At 42.1% G+C, this 22,834-nt stretch overlaps 1 protein-coding gene across 1 annotated transcript in view; it reads right to left on the reverse strand.

Annotated features, from left to right (window-relative positions):
* abcf2b (ATP-binding cassette, sub-family F (GCN20), member 2b) overlaps window positions 1–22,428 on the reverse strand; it is a 36,281-nt gene extending 13,853 nt beyond the window's left edge. Inside the window, exons 1-7 of the mRNA XM_060932717.1 lie at window positions 22,344–22,428; window positions 13,647–13,801; window positions 13,181–13,393; window positions 12,772–12,954; window positions 4,548–4,719; window positions 4,339–4,434; window positions 4,087–4,189 (exon numbers count right to left, since the gene is read on the reverse strand). Of these exons, the coding sequence (XP_060788700.1) occupies window positions 4,087–4,189; window positions 4,339–4,434; window positions 4,548–4,719; window positions 12,772–12,954; window positions 13,181–13,393; window positions 13,647–13,782 (903 nt within the window). The 5' untranslated portion in view covers window positions 13,783–13,801; window positions 22,344–22,428. The remainder of the gene's footprint in view (window positions 1–4,086; window positions 4,190–4,338; window positions 4,435–4,547; window positions 4,720–12,771; window positions 12,955–13,180; window positions 13,394–13,646; window positions 13,802–22,343) is intronic.
* Between the last annotated feature and the right edge of the window lie 406 nt (window positions 22,429–22,834).

Raw genomic sequence — 22,834 nt, forward strand, 5'->3', positions numbered from 1 at the left:
CGATTGGACGGAAAGGCTTTGGACGAAACGCCTTAACGATTGGACGGAAAGGCTTTGGGCGAAACGCCTTAACGATTGGACGGAAAGGCTTTGGGCGAAACGCCTTAACGATTGGACGGAAAGGCTTTGGGCGAAACGCCTTAACGATTTGAAGGAAAGGCTTTGGACGAAACGCCTTAACGATTGGACGGAAAGGCTTTGGGCGAAACGCCTTAACGATTGGACGGAAAGGCTTTGGGCGAAACGTCTTAACGATTGGACGGAAAGGCTTTGGGCGAAACGCGTTAACGATTGGACGGAAAGGCTTTGGGCGAAACGCGTTAACGATTGGACGGAAAGGCTTTGGGCGAAACGTCTTAACGATTGGACGGAAAGGCTTTGGGCGAAACGTCTTAACGATTGGACGGAAAGGCTTTGGGCGAAACGTCTTAACGATTGGACGGAAAGGCTTTGGGCGAAACGTCTTAACGATTGGACGGAAAGGCTTTGGGCGAAACGTCTTAACGATTGGACGGAAAGGCTTTGGGCGAAACGTCTTAACGATTGGACGGAAAGGCTTTGGGCGAAACGTCTTAACGATTGGACGGAAAGGCTTTGGGCGAAACGTCTTAACGATTGGACGGAAAGGCTTTGGGCGAAACGTCTTAACGATTGGACGGAAAGGCTTTGGGCGAAACGTCTTAACGATTGGACGGAAAGGCTTTGGGCGAAACGTCTTAACGATTGGACGGAAAGGCTTTGGGCGAAACGTCTTAACGATTGGACGGAAAGGCTTTGGGCGAAACGTCTTAACGATTGGACGGAAAGGCTTTGGGCGAAACGTCTTAACGATTGGACGGAAAGGCTTTGGGCGAAACGTCTTAACGATTGGACGGAAAGGCTTTGGGCGAAACGTCTTAACGATTGGACGGAAAGGCTTTGGGCGAAACGTCTTAACGATTGGACGGAAAGGCTTTGGGCGAAACGTCTTAACGATTGGACGGAAAGGCTTTGGGCGAAACGTCTTAACGATTGGACGGAAAGGCTTTGGGCGAAACGTCTTAACGATTGGACGGAAAGGCTTTGGGCGAAACGTCTTAACGATTGGACGGAAAGGCTTTGGGCGAAACGTCTTAACGATTGGACGGAAAGGCTTTGGGCGAAACGTCTTAACGATTGGACGGAAAGGCTTTGGGCGAAACGTCTTAACGATTGGACGAAAAGGCTTTGGGCGAAACGTCTTAACGATTGGACGAAAAGGCTTTGGGCGAAACGTCTTAACGATTGGACGAAAAGGCTTTGGGCGAAACGTCTTAACGATTGGACGAAAAGGCTTTGGGCGAAACGTCTTAACGATTGGACGAAAAGGCTTTGGGCGAAACGCCTTAACGATTGGACGAAAAGGCTTTGGGCGAAACGCCTTAACGATTGGACGAAAAGGCTTTGGGCGAAACGCCTTAACGATTGGACGAAAAGGCTTTGGGCGAAACGCCTTAACGATTGGACGAAAAGGCTTTGGGCGAAACGCCTTAACGATTGGACGAAAAGGCTTTGGGCGAAACGCCTTAACGATTGGACGAAAAGGCTTTGGGCGAAACGCCTTAACGATTGGACGAAAAGGCTTTGGGCGAAACGCCTTAACGATTGGACGAAAAGGCTTTGGGCGAAACGCCTTAACGATTGGACGAAAAGGCTTTGGGCGAAACGCCTTAACGATTGGACGAAAAGGCTTTGGGCGAAACGCCTTAACGATTGGACGAAAAGGCTTTGGGCGAAACGCCTTAACGATTGGACGAAAAGGCTTTGGGCGAAACGCCTTAACGATTGGACGAAAAGGCTTTGGGCGAAACGCCTTAACGATTGGACGAAAAGGCTTTGGGCGAAACGCCTTAACGATTGGACGAAAAGGCTTTGGGCGAAACGCCTTAACGATTGGACGAAAAGGCTTTGGGCGAAACGCCTTAACGATTGGACGAAAAGGCTTTGGGCGAAACGCCTTAACGATTGGACGAAAAGGCTTTGGGCGAAACGCCTTAACGATTGGACGAAAAGGCTTTGGGCGAAACGTCTTAACGATTGGACGAAAAGGCTTTGGGCGAAACGTCTTAACGATTGGACGAAAAGGCTTTGGGCGAAACGCCTTAACGATTGGACGAAAAGGCTTTGGGCGAAACGCCTTAACGATTGGACGAAAAGGCTTTGGGCGAAACGCCTTAACGATTGGACGAAAAGGCTTTGGGCGAAACGCCTTAACGATTGGACGAAAAGGCTTTGGGCGAAACGCCTTAACGATTGGACGAAAAGGCTTTGGGCGAAACGCCTTAACGATTGGACGAAAAGGCTTTGGGCGAAACGCCTTAACGATTGGACGAAAAGGCTTTGGGCGAAACGCCTTAACGATTGGACGAAAAGGCTTTGGGCGAAACGCCTTAACGATTGGACGAAAAGGCTTTGGGCGAAACGCCTTAACGATTGGACGAAAAGGCTTTGGGCGAAACGCCTTAACGATTGGACGGAAAGGCTTTGGACGAAACGCCTTAACGATTGGACGAAAAGGCTTTGGGCGAAACGCCTTAACGATTGGACGAAAAGGCTTTGGGCGAAACGCCTTAACGATTGGACGGAAAGGCTTTGGACGAAACGCCTTAACGATTGGACGAAAAGGCTTTGGGCGAAACGTCTTAACGATTGGACGAAAAGGCTTTGGGCGAAACGTCTTAACGATTGGACGAAAAGGCTTTGGGCGAAACGTCTTAACGATTGGACGAAAAGGCTTTGGGCGAAACGTCTTAACGATTGGACGAAAAGGCTTTGGGCGAAACGTCTTAACGATTGGACGAAAAGGCTTTGGGCGAAACGTCTTAACGATTGGACGAAAAGGCTTTGGGCGAAACGTCTTAACGATTGGACGAAAAGGCTTTGGGCGAAACGTCTTAACTATTGGACGAAAAGGCTTTGGGCGAAACGTCTTAACGATTGGACGAAAAGGCTTTGGACGAAACGTCTTAACTATTGGACGAAAAGGCTTTGGGCAAAACGTCTTAACGATTTGACGGAAAGGCTTTGGACGAAATGTATTAATGATTGGACGAAAAGGCTTTGGGCGAAATGTCTTAACGATTGGACGAAAAGGCTTTGGACAAAATGGCTTTGGACGAAATGACCTGTATTCAACAATGAGAAGTGAAATACAGGTAGTCGTCGACTTACGACCTACGCAACTTACGACCGATCGACTTTATGACTGTCTGGTTATGACTGGCAAGTGTTTCCCAGCTGAGCTAGCTGAGCGTATGACAGTTTCTGCCCCAGCTCCCGGCAGCGTCTCTCGCCGCGTACAACAGTTTCCGCCCCAGCTCCAGGCACACGCGCAGTCTCTCTCGCGCTCCCTCGTGCACTCCGTCATACAGTTTCCACCCCAGCTCCTGGTTTATGAAATGAGCAAATCCTCCCGCCAGCCCAAGCGCTGCAACAGCTGATGATGACGTAGACGACCCACAGCCAAGCACCAGTGATGTCAGTGGTCACTAAGTTTTGTATTTTGCTATGTTTTACATTTGTATTTTGGTATGTTTCAAACTAAAATGTTTTCTATTTTTCACACCTGTATTTCGTATTTTTTGTTTTGCACATATTAAACGAATTGTACTGTACGCAGTGTAGTATGCAGTGTTTGACTTAAACCAAATTATGAGCCACGGTAATGAAATAAGAAAATGTTGATAAAATAAGACTTTAAGATGATTACAATATCATTACACATCACAATATACTTACGTTCATTTAACATAGGCCGACTTACGACCAGATCGGTTTACGACCGGTCAGTTGTAACCAAACACAGTCATAAGTCGACGACTACCTGTATTTCACTCTGTTTTGCAGACCTGAGTAGGACATTGTTGCTAAGCCTTTAAAAAGTTCAGGGGGGGAGGAGCCCACACACATTTACAAACCTTATCTCATAAATCCAGCTCTTGCACTGGCTAATTAAGTTATCCTTGGTCAGCAGGATCAGATGTGTTAAGATCTGTAGGAACAGGAAGCCGTTGCACCGTTCATCCCTTACCTCATCATTTCTGTCTAAAGTGCATAAAAACAACTTACTGTGTAGTATCGGAGTTTCCTGTGGTGCAGATGGATGATGTTGGTGCACACGCCATTCAGGAAGTCTTGGGAGTGTGAGATGAGTACAAGAATTCGCTTAAACCTGGAAGAAGAAAAGTCACACAACAATTTAGCATTCACAAATGTGCTACATGTGCATATTGCTGGCATTGAAGAATTAGCCAGACGTTTCCACATATTTCCAAAATCCTGCTAATCTTTCAAAAGAGCTAAAAAGACTGAACAGCGTACGATTTGAGTTCCTCCTCCAGCCACACGCAGGCATCCAGGTCAAGGTGGTTAGTGGGTTCATCCAGTAACAGCATGAAAGGTTTAATGAACAGCGCTCTGACAGAGTGGAGGAAAGAGGAAGATTTTAAAAACAACAACAACAGAGGAGTGAATAGCATTAAAAGAGATATTTTTTTATAAGACACAAATTGGCCATGCACACGTCGTACCTGGCCAACGAGACACGCATTCTCCACCCACCACTGAAGTCTTTGAGCTTTTTGTGCTGCATTGCTGGGGTAAAACCCAGACCAAAGAGAATGCGTGAAGCTCGAACCTCAGCTTTGTCTGCATCCAGCTCTTCCAAGCGCTCATAGATCTCCATCAGCTTCTCGCACTCTGCTACAAAACGTTAACAAGAAAAAAATACTTACATTTTGTTGTTGTAGAGACTTGATCAACACAATGTACTGGTTCAGGTCTTATCATTCCTATTATTATCTAAAAACAAATGTAGGATTTGATTCTCTCAAAACATAATTCACAAAGAATATACATAATATACATCTAGCTCATCCATTTAGTTTCAAAAGACAAATATATTAAGGAATAATTGCCTTGTACAACCCTGTTTCCAAAGAAGTTGGGCCGCTGTGTAAACTGTTGTAGGTGTCATGCCGCCATTTTGTCTCTGGGGACTACAAGTCCCAATCCTCTTCCGCGTGACCTATGTCACGCGTGGGCGGGATCATCTACGTCAGTCCGCCATGCGCGCATAAGTCCGGGCGGAAGCTCCACCATTTTGTCTCTCGTGTCCGGATTCCGAGGAATCTAGACGCGCAAAAGAAATGCTCTCAAACCCGAAAACACCTCTTTCTTGCAAGATCCATCATTCAGCGCGATTTCTTACCCTTGGCCAAGGTAAACTCTAGAATAGCGCGATCTTTAAACTCAACCTGAGTTACAACCGGTTTATTCGTATTAGAAGTGACGTCACGACTGCAGCCCAGGCAGTTAAAAGTTAAGAAGCGATTGAATCCTTTTTAACTCACAAGCGCTGTGCATCTTATTCTGATCAGAGACTTTTCCTCACGAATGCTGAAGTTCGGACCAAGAGTCCTCTGCTTTCCACGGGAACCACCCAAGTGCTCCGCCGGACCCAAGAAGACTCTGCACTTTCTACACGGGCGGCTCACGTGCTTCATGAACAGCGAAGCTCTGCAACGGCGAACATTTTCTTCATATCTTGCTAAAGGTAGGATTAAGTAAGATTTTGGCATTTGGGCATAATTAAGATAGTCTTAGGAATTTGCTTTTATTTGAAATAGTGTGAATTTAAACCCAGGTTTATTCATTACACTATTAGACACGCAGCGTGTCGAATTGAATTGTTCTGTTTGTTTAATCTCAATTTGTTTTAATAGGCTGTGCATGCTTCTCTCTCTCTCTTATTCTTACTAACATTTTAATTTCATTATTATACATCTTGATCTCATCAAGATTTCAGTGGATTCAGTATGGTTATGAGCTAGTGGGTTAGCTACAGCTTCCCTTTGTCTTTAGCAACACGTGCTCAGTAGGCCTCACCAGGCCTAACAAACACACTTTAGCTAGGCCATAGGGCCTTTCACAAACACACACTAGCAACACAAGGCTAATCTAGGCCTCCACCACGTGTAGTTAGCTACACGAGGCTAAACACATGGTCAAGTCCTTCCCACACACACACACAAGCACACATTAGCAACAGAGCTAATCCTTTATTCTATTTAGATAACATTCCTTTGTTTTAGCTAGCAACAAGCTAGGCCATACACACACACCACACGTAAACACACACACACACACACACACACACACATTATATATATATATATATATATATATATATATATATATATATATATATATATATACACACACACGCACACACACACACCTCACTGCTTGTATATATTGATTATTATTTTTATCTTTGTATAATAAATTAATTTATTATCAAAGCTGTGTGTATTCATCTTGTTGGTGTGAACAATATCTGAAGTCCCCAATCTCTCAAAGAATTCAAAAAGGTGCATATAAAAAGTTATGTAATATGGTAAATGATCGTAATAATTTGGAAATATACCATAATTTAGCTGTTTGGTAATTTATTATTAAGCACCAGGATTAATGGTATGATTCACTAAATGATTCATTGAACGATTCACTAAATGATTCATTGAATGATTCACTAAATGATTCACTGAATGATTCACTTCAAATGAGACTGATTCTATGGTATGATTCAATTCAAATGAGTCAAAGTAAACAATTCAATGGGATTGATTCATTTTAATTATTGACCCTCAAAATTTAATGAGACTGATTTAATGAGATTGATCACTTAATTTCAATAATTAACTGATTGCACCCACACTGTAAATAAAAATCGAATGTGATAATTTGCAAATCATGGAAACCCTATATTTCATTGAAAATAATACAAAGACAACATCCCTGTGTCCAAAATCACTCCCTACTCACTATATAGGGCACTATATAGTGGAGACACCATTTTGTAGTGCTGTCCGAAACCTTAGTGAGGATTATTTACACCCTATATAGTGCACTCAAAGTATCCCACAATGCATCACAAAAAGTAGTGTACAACCGATGGTCACTAACCAAAGCAATATGTCCCATCATGCATTGAGGTCGCGTTGAAAGAAATCAAAAGTCTCAAATTTGATTTAATAAAAGGCAGTGGCAAAGAACAAAGTATTCAACCTTGATTAAAAAAAAACCCTGAAAGATGCAGGTACTTTGTATTGATTAATGTGGGAAATGCGCTCAGTATAATATGGACTTATCACAAAAATACATGCATGTATTTATTATTTTGAAAACCCACCAGCTGACTGATCTGGCACGTTTTAATTGTGCGACAGTAATGACGTAAATACCAGCACAACAGACGAGTGTCCAAGAGCATTTTTTCATTTTACCAATGAGCTCACTATATCCATCCCTCCATTATCCGTAGCCGCTTATCCTGTGAAGGGTTGCGGGCAAGTTGGAGCCTATCCCAGCTGACTATGGGCGAGAGGCGGGGTACACCCTGGACAAGTCACCAGGTCACCGCAGGGCTGACACACAGAGACAAACAACCACTCACACTCACATTCACACCTACGGTCAATTTAGAGCCACCAATTCGCCTAACCTGCATGTCTTTGGACTGTGGGGGAAACCCACACAGACACGGGGATAACATGTAAATTCCAGACAGAAAGGCCCCTGTTGGCCATTGGGCTTGAACCCAGGACCTTCTTGCTGTGAGGTGACAGTGCTAATCACTACACCACAGTGCCGCTGAGAAATTTTATTGTTTTGTGAAAATATATGCTCATTTTGAATTTGATGTCAGCAACGTTTCAGAAAAGTTGGGACAGGGACAACAAGAGACTGAAACAGTTGTGTATTGCTAAAAAAACAAAACAAAACCTAATTAGGTTGATTGGCAACAGGTCAGTAACATGATTGGGTATAAAAAGAGCATCCCAGAGAGGCAGAGTCTCTCAGAAGTAAAGATGGGGAGGGGTTCACTGCTCTGTGAAAGATTGCGTGGGCAAACAGTGCAACAATTTAAGAATAACGTTCCTCAGTGTAAAATTGCAAAGAATTTGGGGATTACATCATCTATGGTACATAATATCATTAAAAGATTCAGAGACTCTGGAGAAATCTCTGTATGCAAGAGACAAGGCTGAAAACTGATACTGGATGCCTGTGATCTTCAGGCGCTCAGGAGACACTGCATTAAAAGCAGACATGTGTCTGTAGTGGAAATCACTGTATGGCCTCTGGAACACTTCAGAAAACCATCGTCTGTGAAAACAGTTCATTACTGCATCCACTAATGCAAGTTTAAACCACATATAAACAATATCCAGAAACACCAGGTGCTAAACTGGCCTGCCTGCAGTCCAGACCTGTCTCCCATTTAAAACATTTGGCACATTATGAAATGCAAAATGCGACAAGGGAGACCCCAAACTGTTGAGCAACTGAAACTGTATATCAGGCAAGAATAGGACAACATTTCACTTTCAGAACTACAGCAATTGGTCTCTTCAGTTCCCAGATGTTTACAGTATGTTCGTAAAAGTAGAGGTGATCCAACACAGTGATAAATATGCCCCGTCCCAACTTTTCTGAAACATGCTGCTGACATGGGCGGCACGGTGGTGTAGTGGTTAGCGCTGTCGCCTCACAGCAAGAAGGTCCAGGTTCGAGTCCCGTGGCCGGCGAGGGCCTTTCTGTGCGGAGTTTGCATGTTCTCCCCGTGTCCGCGTGGGTTTCCTCCGGGTGCTCCGGTTTCCCCCACAGTCCAAAGACATGCAGGTTAGGTTAACTGGTGACTCTAAATTGACCGTAGGTGTGAATGTGAGTGTGAAGTCTGTGTCTATGTGTCAGCCCTGTGATGACCTGGCGACTTGTCCAGGGTGTACCCCGCCTTTCGCCCATAGTCAGCTGGGATAGGCTCCAGCTTGCCTGCGACCCTGTAGAACAGGATAAAGCGGCTAGAGATAATGAGATGAGATGCTGCTGACATCAAATTCAAAATGAGCATATAGTTTTCAAAAAACCAATAAATTTCTTAGTTCCAACATTTGATATGTTGTCTTTGTACGATTTTCAATTAAATATAGGGTTTCCATGATTTGCAAATTATCGCATTCTGTTTTTATTTTCAGTTTACACAGCATCCCGACTTTTTTGGAACTGGGGTTGTACTATAGTTACTAATTTGACATTTAAAAGAGATATGTTTAATAATATTTACTTTCTACACAAGCTATTCTGATGGTATCTCTATACGCATAATAAACCCTTATCCTGGATAGCAGTTCCAGATTAAAACCAAATGATTCGTACACACTATTCAAGAGCCAGATAGCAAGCTGGCCAAAAAATATCAAGTAATAAAAAAAGTTACACATCAATGGAAAGCAAACATCTCTCACTCTCAAAAATACAGACAAACATAAGAACTCCTTTGTTTAGACAATTACACTTTTTCCTCCTGCCTGTCACCATGTAACAAGACTTCTTTCATGTCCAAGTTAGGGCGTGATGACATTCTGATGTATGGTGCATCTGTACAAATTTCCAGTCAATTCAGAACCAACACCTCAGACAAAGAGCTGATTGTGAATTACTGTTACAGCCGTGTGAAGGCAACTCACAAGATCAGTACATTTGTCTCCTGATTCAAAAATTATGTGGGCTTCTTTTTTTTTTCATTTTCAAGAAAGAATCCCACGCACAGTACTATTCAGAGTTTAGATCCACAGACTGTAAGAATTTAATATGGAAATTGCACACATCAGTATTCAGACCTCAGACTTGAGCACATATTTAAGCACTTTACAGAATCTGCATGAGAGCTGCACACATGGCATGGAGTTTGGCAAAAACAGACATGCCTCAGTAATGCATGATTCTGAGCTTGGACTTAAACCTTTTGTCTTGTAATATCAGCTCGAGCAAGGCGTAGTTTTAAGTCCATCTCTAATGTAGGACAGTTTGATATAACCACAATCCCATGCTGAAATTTATGTTTAAAGCTATAAACCACTGTGTATTTACTATAAAATTCCATTTGAGGCCAATATTCAATACCTCAAAGTCAACAAAAGATGTCCCCCCCCCTTTTTAAACATATGGTGGACATCAGTGAAGACAGCATCTTCAAGGGAAACTTCAGGATTTTTTTAATCTGGGTTGTATTTTCTCATCATTTTGGGTCCAGATTTTTACTAAAGATAAAAATGACCGAAATTGCTCTAGCGTTGAGTTCGAACACTATAACCGGCAACCGCAAAATCACTATACAATATAATTCTATGGGGCAAACATCCACGTCAAAGTAGACAGTTGTTTTCACTACTGACAGACTCATAATAAGTGCTATTATAATGTGGAGAAAGGTGGCACGGTGCTGTAGTGGTTAGCACTGTTGCCTCACCGCAAGAAGGTTCTGGTTCAAGCCCAGTGGATGATGAAGGCCTTTCTGTGTGTTTTGTTGTGGGTTTCCTCCGGGTGCTCCGGTTTCCCCCACAGTCCAAAGACATGCAGGTCAGGTTAACTGGTGACTCTAAATTGACCGTAGGTGTGAATGTGGGTGTGAATGGTTGTCTGTGTCTATGTGTCAGCCCTGTGATGACCTGGTGACTTGTCCAGGGTGTACCCCACCTTTCGCCCGTAGTCAGCTGGGATAGGCTCCAGCTTGCCTGCCACCCTGCACAAGACAAGCGGTTACGGATAATGTGGAGATACTGACAACATGGAAAGAATCCCTTTTGTAAACATCAGAAAACAGCCCGTGCTCTAATTGACTACAGGCACTGAATGAGGTGCTGCATCAGAGACCAAAAGAAGAGAAAGGTAAAACAATGATAGTCATTTTCTACAGTTTCTTTACAGTTATTGAGGTAAACGGCAGAGGTGGACAAAGTACCCAAGTTTATTACTTAAGTCAAAGTACAGATCCCACTGGTTAAATGTTACTCTGATACAAGTGAAAGTTCTACAGACAAATTTTTACTTAAGTTAAAGTACTGAAGTACTTGCTTTTAAAAATACTTACATTTTCTGTCAGCGCATTGTTGTATTATTGGCACAACGCTTATAATACCTAATGCCTCTGAAGCAACCGACTGGATTTTCTGACTAGTTTGTAGAACCTGTAGAGCTGAAGCTCCACCTGACATACTAGCAAACTCTTTTCAAACTCGAAATCATATTGGGTAGTTAATGTTACTCAAAAAGAAAGATTTCTACATTCTGCTTATTTGGCAAGATTATGCTAAAGTTAATGTTATTCATGTTAGCATAACTCCGTTTTTACGTGCTAACTAACAGTGTCCAAGTTAACTTGCTATGTGTTAACGTTAGCTGTGGACAAGGCGACGGCAACTTGGTGGGAAAATCCATAGAAAGTCATTTGACTAACCAGACTGCACAGCTATTGCAACGTCATCGTTAGCTCTAAAAGCACAGACAACTTCATTACAAGCTTTCTCTTGGAATAAAATGCTTACAGACCTCAATATGCTCCCGCAGGTTGGATGGTGAGTTTTTGTAGGCCGTGATGTGGTTAGTTTTAGGCAAACAAACATTTAAAACAAAACGAATCTTTAATCCTTTCAGAAAACTGAAACACGGGTTCTAGGTCTGGTCATGAGGGTGCGCATTCTCCAGAAAAACCGCCTCCTTCCATTCTCTCATCAACCGATCGTGTTAAATAATGCTGCTGAGAAATTTAACTTGATTTTATCCAGGGGGCGGCACGGTGGTGTAGTGGTTAGCGCTGTCGCCTCACAGCAAGAAGGTCCGGGTTCGAGCCCCGGGGCTGGCAAGGGCCTTTCTGTGTGGAGTTTGCATGTTCTCCCCGTGTCCGCGTGGGTTTCCTCCGGGTGCTCCGGTTTCCCCCACAGTCCAAAGACATGCAGGTTAGGTTAACTGGTGACTCTAAATTGACCGTAGGTGTGAGTGTGAAGTCTGTGTCTATGTGTCAGCCTTGTGATGACCTGGCGACTTGTCCAGGGTGTACCCCGCCTTTCGCCCATAGTCAGCTGGGATAGGCTCCAGCTTGCCTGCGACCCTGTAGAAGGATAAAGCGGCTAGAGATAATGAGATGAGATGAGATGAGATGAGATTTTATCCAGTCTATGGACGTGATGTGACCCTAGTGATTACTGATAGACTGTCTCAGTGTCACCTGGGAAAAAAACAATCACGTTTTAGAAAAGAAAACAAAAAACATCCACTTTCAAAGCTGCTTCATAGCAACGAGTAACGAGGACCTTGATAGAAATGTACGTAGTGGAGTGAAAAGTACGATATTTGTCTTTCAAATGTAGTGAAGTTAAAGTCATAAGTTTCCAAAAAAATTAATACTCAAGTAAAGTGCAGATACTCATAAAGTGTACTTAAGTACAGTACTCAAGTAAATGTACTTTGTTATTGTCCACCTCTGGTAAACGGACACAGGTATGTCTCTGTAGGGATCCTTTCCATGTTGTCAGACACTTATAATAACATTATGAGCCTGAAAAGTGGCAAAAACAAGTGGTTTACTTTGATGCAGATGCTTTCCCATAGAATTACATTGTATAGCTGTTTTCTGGTTGCCAGTTATAGTGTTCTAACTCAATACTGAACCTATTTTCATTGTTTTTGTCCCTCGTAAAAATTTGGACCCAAAGACATGGTCATGACATGATAGGGGCCAGGTTAAAAAATCCCAAAGTGTCCCTTTAATTAGAGACAATGTATTTTTTTTGCATATAACAATAGTAAAAGTACACATTCAGGGGGACTTTAATGTACAGACTCTTGGTGGTTATTATATTTGATCACTACGACGTTTCATGTTTGTCTCTTTCTCTTGTATGTGTGACTCACAGTCCTCATGGGCCAGTCTTTCTGCCTCCTTCTCCAGCTGGATCCTCTCCTCATCCACCTCCATCACACACTGTAACGCTGTTTTCTCACTGGGTGCCATCTCACGTGTCAGGTGATAAATGTCTATGTGCTCTGGGATAGGGACCTCTCGATGGCCGATAGCAGACAGGAGCATGGATTTACCTTTCATAAGTGACATTAGGGGGGAAAAAACAATAATCTTTCATACTACACAGTCAGCTTGGCTCTCCCAGAAGAGCAAAAAGACATTACGAATCAGGCTTTTCTTATATTAGCATTACTAAAGCATCAGAATCTCCAGCATTAGAATTAATACCATCAGAGTGTGGCATTACGTAAAGTATTAGCACCTTATGTTTGGTATCTCTTACAAGACTATAATCTGAACCTGTGCCATTGAGTCCAATGAGACCGTAGCGTCTGCCTGAGTTCAGTTCCAAGCTTGTGTCGCTCAGCAGCTCCTGCCCATGGAAAGTGAGTGAAAGGCTGCTGATGTGAACGTCTGTACTGTTGGGGTGCGATGCCAAGACACCTGTAACCGCCCGAGCCTCTATCTTCCTTAACTCAAACTCATCTAGCTCTTTAGTCAAGGCAGAAACATCTGCAAAGAAGACAACGAAGGAACACGGCTGAAAAGTTTACTGAAGGAAAAAAAAAACATAAAACAATGTGTTTGTGACAATTACTAGCCAGCTTTAAATGCTAGCATACAGCAGTACACAAGCAGATGCTGCAGGATCATACCAGTGTGCGCTGTACCAGTTACTGTATAGATCCATTCATCACCAATGCACACAGCTGTTTATTGCACTGGAAGCATTTTCAATCACTTCAATGTGATTTAAATAACACACCTCCATTCATCTCCCCATTTGGAACGGCTCCGTTTTCCTCCGGCTGCTCGACCTCCTCGTGCTTTTTGACTCGCTGACGAGCTTTGGCTGCCTCTTTCTTCTTGGCAGCCTTCTTCTTGGCAAGGTCTGAGGGCATGGCTGCAGAGCTCTTTGGGCTGCACCAAAACATAGTATATTAATTACATTTACAGTTTGATGCAAAGATGACAATTATTGTTCTTAATGAAAACAGCCAATTAGCTGTGATACACTATATGGCCAAAAATGTGTGGACACCTGACCATCAAACCTATATGTACTTCTTCCCCAATTTCCCTTCACAGGAAATAAAGGGCTCAAACATGTTCCAGCATGATAATGCCCCTGCATACAAAGTGGGCTGAAGACATGCTTTGCCAAAGCTCGAGTGGAAGAACTCGACCTGCACAGAGCCTTGAGCTCAACCCTACTGAACACCTTTGGGATGAACTGGATCACTGACTGCATGCCAGACACTTCTTGTCCAACATCATGGCCAACATCACTAAGACTCTTGTAGCTGAATGAGCTACAAATTCCCAGTCAAACTCCAAAATCTAGTGTGAAGCCTTCCTAGAAGAGTGGAGGTTGTTATAACAGCAAAGAGGGATTAAATCTTAAATGGGCTGCTCAAAAAGCACATGGGTGTGATGCTCAGGCATCTACAAACTTTTGGCCATATAGTGTATGTTCTTCATTATTATCTTGCTAATCATCACACTGGCCCTCTAATCAGACCTTCTCAAAGGATCCTGGAAAAAAAAAACCCTCTGAATAATATTGGCATGAACCTCTAATACTAGGGTACTTCAAAAAGTTCTCGGCCTCTCCCAGAAAACGTCACAGGAGAAAGACTGTCATTCTATTATTTTCCAACATGGTCTCCTGTGACTTCAGTGCACTTGGTCCACCGATATTCAAGCTTCAGGATCCCTTCGTGGAACAAGGTCACATCTTGAGCCTCCAGATCCTCCTCAGCAGCATGGATGACTTCATCATCACTCTGAAAATGGCAACCATGTGAGTGGGATTTCAGTTTGGGAACCAGATAGAAGTCAGACGGTGCCAGGTCGGGTGAGTAAGGTGCATAGGGCAACATTTCAAAGCCACATTTGGCTGTTTCTGCCCCACCACCTGTGCTGTGTGGACGAGCGCATTGTCCTGGAGCAACATCACACCAGCTTGAAGTGTTCCTCTCCTCTTTTCTTTGATTGCTTCTTTCATTTGAGTTTTTGTGGACAGTGATATAAGGCTTTACAGTATACAGTTATGCCCCAAAATAGGAGTTTTCACCCCTTGTTTCCAGGTGAGGCCGAGAACTTTTTGAAGTACCCTCGTATTTCAGAGGAACAGTCATGCAGTCAAATAGTCTTGTGATCAATGGTCCAATCCACGAGATATTCTGCACTATAATTTAACAAATGCTGTTTCTTTTTTTTTTTTACACAATGTATTACTTCCTACAGTTCTCAGACTTCCTTTGCAGTATTTAGGATTGCATTGTACAGACCTGACTGCATCCCTTATTTAAAACCAAAACAGTGTGGGTCCTGATTCTTATCTCCTGTAGGTGGCTAGATTTGCACAATTAACAAAATGTCAGTCAGTCAGTCAATAGGGAAAAAGAAAGAAGTAAAAAATGGGTAGCTGTTATCCACAATGCAAATTTCAATGAAAACACCTTGACATGAAATATTTTCATGTACCCAAAACACTGCACATGAATAGTCAGACACTATCAACAGAAACACTGCCAATAAGACTCTAGCTGAGTTAGTTTCAAATCCGTAGTAAGGTCGGCTCTCTCCCTTATTGCCCTGAGACGGTATCACATTGTACTGATCTGTATTATTGAAGAAGGAGCTTAGTTGGTAGTCAAAGCTCTCTGTTTACTAGTTCAACTACAACCCCGATTCCAAAAAAGTTGGGACAAAGTACAAATTGTAAATAAGAACGGAATGCAATAATTTACAAATCTCAAAAACTGATATTGTATTCACAATAGAACATAGACAACATATCAAATGTCGAAAGTGAGACATTTTGAAATTTCATGCCAAATATTGGCTCATTTGAAATTTCATGACAGCAACACATCTCAAAAAAGTTGGGACAGGGGCAATAAGAGGCTGGAAAAGTTAAAGGTACAAAAAAGGAACAGCTGGAGGACCAAATTGCAACTCATTAGGTCAATTGGCAATAGGTCATTAACATGACTGGGTATAAAAAGAGCATCTTGGAGTGGCAGCGGCTCTCAGAAGTAAAGATGGGAAGAGGATCACCAATCCCCCTAATTCTGCGCCGACAAATAGTGGAGCAATATCAGAAAGGAGTTCGACAGTGTAAAATTGCAAAGAGTTTGAACATATCATCATCTACAGTGCATAATATCATCAAAAGATTCAGAGAATCTGGAAGAATCTCTGTGCGTAAGGGTCAAGGTCGGAAAACCATACTGGGTGCCCGTGATCTTCGGGCCCTTAGATGGCACTGCATCACATACAGGCATGCTTCTGTATTGGAAATCACAAAATGGGCTCAGGAATATTTCCAGAGAACATTATCTGTGAACACAATTCACCGTGCCATCCGCCGTTGCCAGCTAAAACTCTATAGTTCAAAGAAGAAGCCGTATCTAAACATGATCCAGAAGCGCAGACGTCTTCTCTGGGCCAAGGCTCATTTAAAATGGACTGTGGCAAAGTGGAAAACTGTTCTGTGGTCAGACGAATCAAAATGTGAAGTTCTTTATGGAAATCAGGGACGCCGTGTCATTCGGACTAAAGAGGAGAAGGACGACCCAAGTTGTTATCAGCGCTCAGTTCAGAAGCCTGCATCTCTGATGGTATGGGCTTGCATTAGTGCGTGTGGCATGGGCAGCTTACACATCTGGAAAGACACCATCAATGCGGAAAGGTATATCCAGGTTCTAGAGCAACATATGCTCCCATCCAGACGACGTCTCTTTCAGGGAAGACCTTGCATTTTCCAACATGACAATGCCAAACCACATACTGCATCAATTACAGCATCATGGCTGTGTAGAAGAAGGGTCCGGGTACTGAACTGGCCAGCCTGCAGTCCAGATCTTTCACCCATAGAAAACATTTGGCGCATCATAAAACGGAAGATACAACAAAAAAGACCTAAGACAGTTGAGCAACTAGAATCCTACATTAGACAAGAATGGGTTAACATTCCTATCCCTAAACTTGAGCAACTTGTCTCCTCAGTCCCCAGACATTTACAGACTGTTGTAAAGAGAAAAGGGGATGTCTCACAGTGGTAAACATGGCCTTGTCCCAACTTTTTTGAGATGTGTTGTTGTCATGAAATTTAAAATCACCTAATTTTTCTCTTTAAATGATACATTTTCTCAGTTTAAACATTTGATATGTCATCTATGTTCTATTCTGAATAAAATATGGAATTTTGAAACTTCCACATCATTGCATTCCGTTTTTATTTACAGTTTGTACTTTGTCCCAACTTTTTTGGAATCGGGGTTACAAATCTGTGGTAATAAGCTGTGGGTAGTGACGGAAAGAATAACGTGAGTACGGACAGCAGAAATGGAGTTCCTCCACAAGCTCCATGAAGAGTTTGGCAAAAGAGGAGATCATCAGAGTCGAGTCGCTGCTTCTGTGAATCAAGAGGAGTCAATTAAGGCATTTTGGGCATCCTAGTTGATGCCTACTAAAGCTGTATCTGGCATGTCCCATGGGGCAAACCCAGGACATGCTGAAAAGATTCAGTTCACTTGGGATCATCTGGGGATCTCCCAGGAGGAGCTGGTATCTGTGGCTGGGGATAGAGAAGTCTGGAGTGACCTTCTCAACCTGACACCACCACGTGAAAAGCAGAAGGAAACTTAATACAAAGTTATATTACAACAGTGAGCCATGTCTCTTCTCACACTTATATAGGAAGGATAATGATATAAGGCAAATACAGTGTTTATTCACAAAGATTAAAGAGACAAATGCAAATAGAAGTCAAGTTTATTTTTATAGCGGTTTTAACAGTAGACATTGTCGCAAAGCAGCTTTACAGAATTTTTAATGACTTTAAACATGAGCTAATTTTATCCCTAATCTATCCCCAATGAGCAAGCCTGTGGCGACGGTGGCAAGGAAAAACTCCCTCAGACGACATGAGGAAGAAACCTCGAGAAGAACCAGACTCAAAAGGGAACCCATCCTCATTTGGGTGAATAGAATTCAAGCGCGTTCTTGAATAACTATGTGTAGGTCGGTTTGCTCTTTAAATCTTGCAGGGAAGCTTGCAGCATGGTTAGTACTCAGAACTTGAATCCGGATCATGGCACGCCACGGCAAGAGCAGCATGCTGAACATTTCAGTGACCAGAAGGTTGAGTTCAAATCTCAGCAAAGTGCTTTTCTCGCTTACTCAAGGGTGTCGTACCATGGCTAAACCTGCACTGCGACTTTCATCTCCTTTCAAGTTCATGCTGTATATGTAAAGAAAGTATTATTCATGATCACAAATGGGACCCTATTGAGATTATGTTCTATTTAAGATGTTGTCTTATCTCCACATGATTCCTGAAAGTGCTCATCTCATCTCATTATCTCTAGCCGCTTTATCCTGTTCTACAGGGTCGCAGGCAAGCTGGAGCCTATCCGGGGTACACCCTGGACAAGTCACCAGGTCATCACAGGGCTGACACATAGACACAGACAACCATTCACACTTGCATTCACATCTACGGTCAATTTAGAGTCACCAGTTAAGCTAACCTGCATGTTAGAGTGCATCAGTTGCCCTCACTTGCATAAAATCTGATGCATTTTTGTTTGGGTGTTCCTTTTCACCAATAAAGACATCCTGTAAAATGTTTTGACCATATTCAAAAGTCTAATGGTGGCACCATGAGGTTCATTTTTTGCCAAAAAACGCTTATTTTATGTTTTCGCGTAAGGTTTGAATCACAACGTTGGACTCCATTTACTGATTTCTTGTGACCCAGAGATCATGTTAAGAACCTTTGCAAGGGATTGAGAAGCATTAATGTGATTCATAATACATTTGTATTGTTCAAAAGTAGTTGAACAATGATTCAATGAACAGCTAAAACTCAAACTGTGCTTGATAATATATTTAGAATTAGGGTTGCAAAATTCCCAGGAATTTTCAGAGTGGAAAATTTCCATGGAAATTTTGGGAATTAACAGGAATTTATGGGAATTTTGGGGAACTTTCGGGAATTTTCAAAACCAACTTTACTTAAAAATTGATACAAAAAAATAAGGTCCTTTTATTCAGATTAGGATATTTCTCTGGGTCTCTGTTCTGTTCAGAAGAACATACAAGCAAAAACAAGCATGTAACTAATTAAACAACTGAGAAAATTAATAACCACCAAATGTTTTACAAAAACAATACGGGTTTTCCCTGCTACATGTATAATGAATTTAACAATAACCTTAGACTTTGTGAGAACTTCTCTTCAAAAGCAACTTTAACTCTACTTATGATTTTGAAGATTGCGTCCTGTAACTTTTTTGTTTATTAATTATACTTCAACAACGAAGTCCTTTTTCATTTTGCAACTGGTTTGTAAACCATATCCTGTCAAGTAATTTGCTTGCAAATTATCGGATTAGAAGTAATGATTAGGGTTAATAACAATGATTGTTTAATAACAATGCTATTAAAACAATGACATTAAACAGCCTTGCTCCAGATTCAAATAAAAAAGTGTCACTAATATATTTTACAAGCAGCAAAACTTATTTCAAGACCACTAGTAATTAGAAATTTTTAATTTTTTAATATTCCTTGTTATTTTATGATGTGATACCTTTGTGATTAAATCTGTAGACAAGTCTTCAAGTTTTGTAAAATTTTGTAATAAAAATGGTCAAAATTGAGTTTTTGCAAGATTTTTAGAAATCACTACTTGTTATGCAATGAGTTAGATTTCCAGTTAATTCTTACCAAAGGGTACACTCTAGAAAAATAATCTATTCAATTCAAAATTACTAGATATCTTGTCTGAGGGACACTTAATAGAAGTCTATTCAAATGCAGATTCGAGAGGTCCCCAGCACACAAAAAAATGTATTCAAAATATGTGTAGTAGACCAAGGGATACCAGACCTTCTACACTTTTGTGGTACGGTAGGGAACTTGGGAATGCGCATTTGACCTTTGACAATTTTGACTGGATTTCAATTAAGTGTCCCTCGGACTAGAAAATTGAGATTGAGAATAATAATTTTTCACTGAAAAATCTGAATATGATACTCATATTGAAAAACTAAAAGCCTTTTATTAATTGGCATTTAGCAATATGTCCTATTCTTAATTAGCACAAAACAGTACATAATTGAAAGAAAGGCTTAACATGGGTTTTGATTTGTTTTTTCTGGGTGATGAAATGTTTTAAAATGTTTAAAACTTAATAAATGCCAAAATTGAAAATTCCCGAAAATTTCCGATATTCCCGGGCCCTTCAAAATTCCCGGAAACTTTCCAGGAAAGTTTCCAAAATTCCCGGAAACTTTCTACTCCTTTGCAACCCTATTTAGAATATGTACTAAAAATGTGTATCTTATGGCCCTTTTCCACTACCCTTTTTCAGCTCACTTCAGCTCGCTTCAGCTCACTTCAGCCCGACACGGCTCGCGTTTCGACTACCAAAAACCAGCACGACTCAGCTCGCTTCAGCCCTGCTTAGCCCCTAAAACTCGCACGGTTTTGGAGTGGGGCTGAAGCGAGCCAAACCGAGCCGAGTGAGGCTGGGGGCGTGAGCAGACACTCCCCTGTGCACTGATTGGTGAGGAGGAGTGTCCTCACATGCCCACACACTCCCCGCCAGCACGCTGGGATCTGTAAACACCATAAACCCGGAAGAAGAAGAATTACGAATTACGAGAATTTCTGAAGCCTTATGCGCCTCGCCTCATCTATACGCTCTTGCCAGTATCTGTCCGCGTTGTCGGTGACAACAAGCCACAGCACCAAGACCAGCAACACTAACGACTCCATGTCCTCCATGTTTATTGTTTACTATTTGGGTCGTGAGACTACCGCTTAAAAGATCACTGATGTCACTGTTTGCGCTGCTTAACGACATCACCTGACGTCCACCCACTTTCGCTAACTCCACCCAATGTGTCCACCCACTTCCAGCCAGCACGGTTCAGCGCGGTTGTAGTCGAAATGCAACTCCAACAGCCCCACTCAGCCCGACTCAGCCGCGTTTGTAGTGGAAAAGCGGCATAAGATATTTGGTGTACTCTATAAGGTGCCATAACGTTTCATGAAAAGTGATCGAAATTTTGTCATAAAAGTCATAAAATAGCAGCTTTTTCCATAACTTTGAGCTCCTGGTGCCACCATTAAACTTTTGAATTTTGTCAAAATATTTCACCCAGTGTGTTTTCTTACCAAAAGGAACATAAAAACAAAAATGCATCATGATCGGAGGAACTTTTCATTTTTAGGGGGCAACTGATGCATGTCTTTGGACTGTGGGGGAAACCGGAGCACCCGGAGGAAACCCACGCGGACACGGGGAGAACATGCAAACTCCGCACAGAAAGGCCCTCGCCGGCCACGGGACTCGAACCCGGACCTTCTTGCTGTGAGGCGACAGAAAGTGCTGATGGCTGGAAAAGTCAGTCACTGTCCTAGTTACCATGCTAAAATTAATAACCTTATTGCTGGCTAAGATGTTGTTTGTCTGTTGTGTAATGAACATATTTATATTTAGGTCAGATTTAGCACGCACTAAAAACCTTTAGTAGATGAGCTGGTCTACAGAAATACACAGAGAAACAAAGGGTGTGTCTCAAACAACATCATAGTCACTATATAGCTAGAGAATTGGTTTGGAAATTTTTGCCTTTTTGGATATGAAAAGTAAAGTGGACAGCATCCTGAGCAAATAATGATATCCCTCAATGCACTTCTTTTGGCTTAGTGTCAAACTAGGGGAAAGAGAATACCCATATGCACTTTGGAGTCTATAGGGAATAGGGAGCAGGCCATCATTCGGGACACAACCACAGTTTTAAAGCGCTACGCATTTATTTGTGCCAAGTGCAGCATGTAATCAAACCAGGCCCGGCTAATAGGTCGAGCTAAGCTAATGCTAGCTAGCCAGTTCGCACAAGCGTCAACGCTTTAACAGCTCCCAGTATCATCGGTTAGCATTAGTGCTAGCAAATAATGATAAAACGTTAGATTATCCCTCCGGAACATGTCATGACTGTTATGTTTGACGCAAAATATAGGTCACGTTATTAACGTAATATCTAAGCAACATATCTTACATGTTATATCGTTACCGGCGTGTTAGCCGACCGAACATGCTAACCAGCTAGTGCTTCCCTGAGCAGTTATCCCCATTCCTCATATCCTCCATGGACATGTGATTTAATTCATAAGTGTGGAGGGAACAATGAAAAGCAGCTCTTGTGCACTAAACATCCAGTTTTCCTGTTTAAATCCGGTTCAACTGGGTGACAGTGGCACAAGAAATGAATCATACCGTTTAAATAACATTACTGAGATTAAAGAATGATGTCAGTTCGAGCATCTTTAATATAATGTTACAGACCAGATAAATAACGCTCCGGGTGAAGCAGTGTGGTTATAACCAGGTTGTTATTAAAGTTGTAAACAGGCTAAGCTTGTCTAAGACACCTACCTTAGGCTAGAGAGTGCAGCTGGGAGCCGGCAGCGAGTCAGTCAGCAGGCCGTATTAGGACAAGAACAAACCTCCTTCTCTCTCCCTCTCTCAGGGAGGGGCACATGTCCCCTCGACATGGCTATTAAACTTACACTTCACCAGAAATTCATAATTATCAGGTATTTTAAAGGTGGTAGTGTAACACACTCGTTAGCTACAGTGGTGCTTGAAAGTTTGTGAACCCTTTAGAATTTTCGATATTTCTGCATAAATATGACCTAAAACATCATCAGATTTTCACACAAGTCCTAAAAGTAGATAAAGAGAACCCAGTTAAACAAATGAGACAAAAATATTATACTTGGTCATTTATTTATTGAGGAAAAGGATCCAATATTACATATCTGTGAGTGGCAAAAGTATGTGAACCTTTGCTTTCAGTATCTGGTGTGACCCCCTTGTGCACCAATAACTGCAACTAAACGTTTCCGGTAACTGTTGATCAGTCC

The sequence above is a fragment of the Neoarius graeffei genome, chromosome 1 (genome assembly GCF_027579695.1).
Source record: "Neoarius graeffei isolate fNeoGra1 chromosome 1, fNeoGra1.pri, whole genome shotgun sequence".
NCBI classification, from domain to species: domain Eukaryota; kingdom Metazoa; phylum Chordata; class Actinopteri; order Siluriformes; family Ariidae; genus Neoarius; species Neoarius graeffei.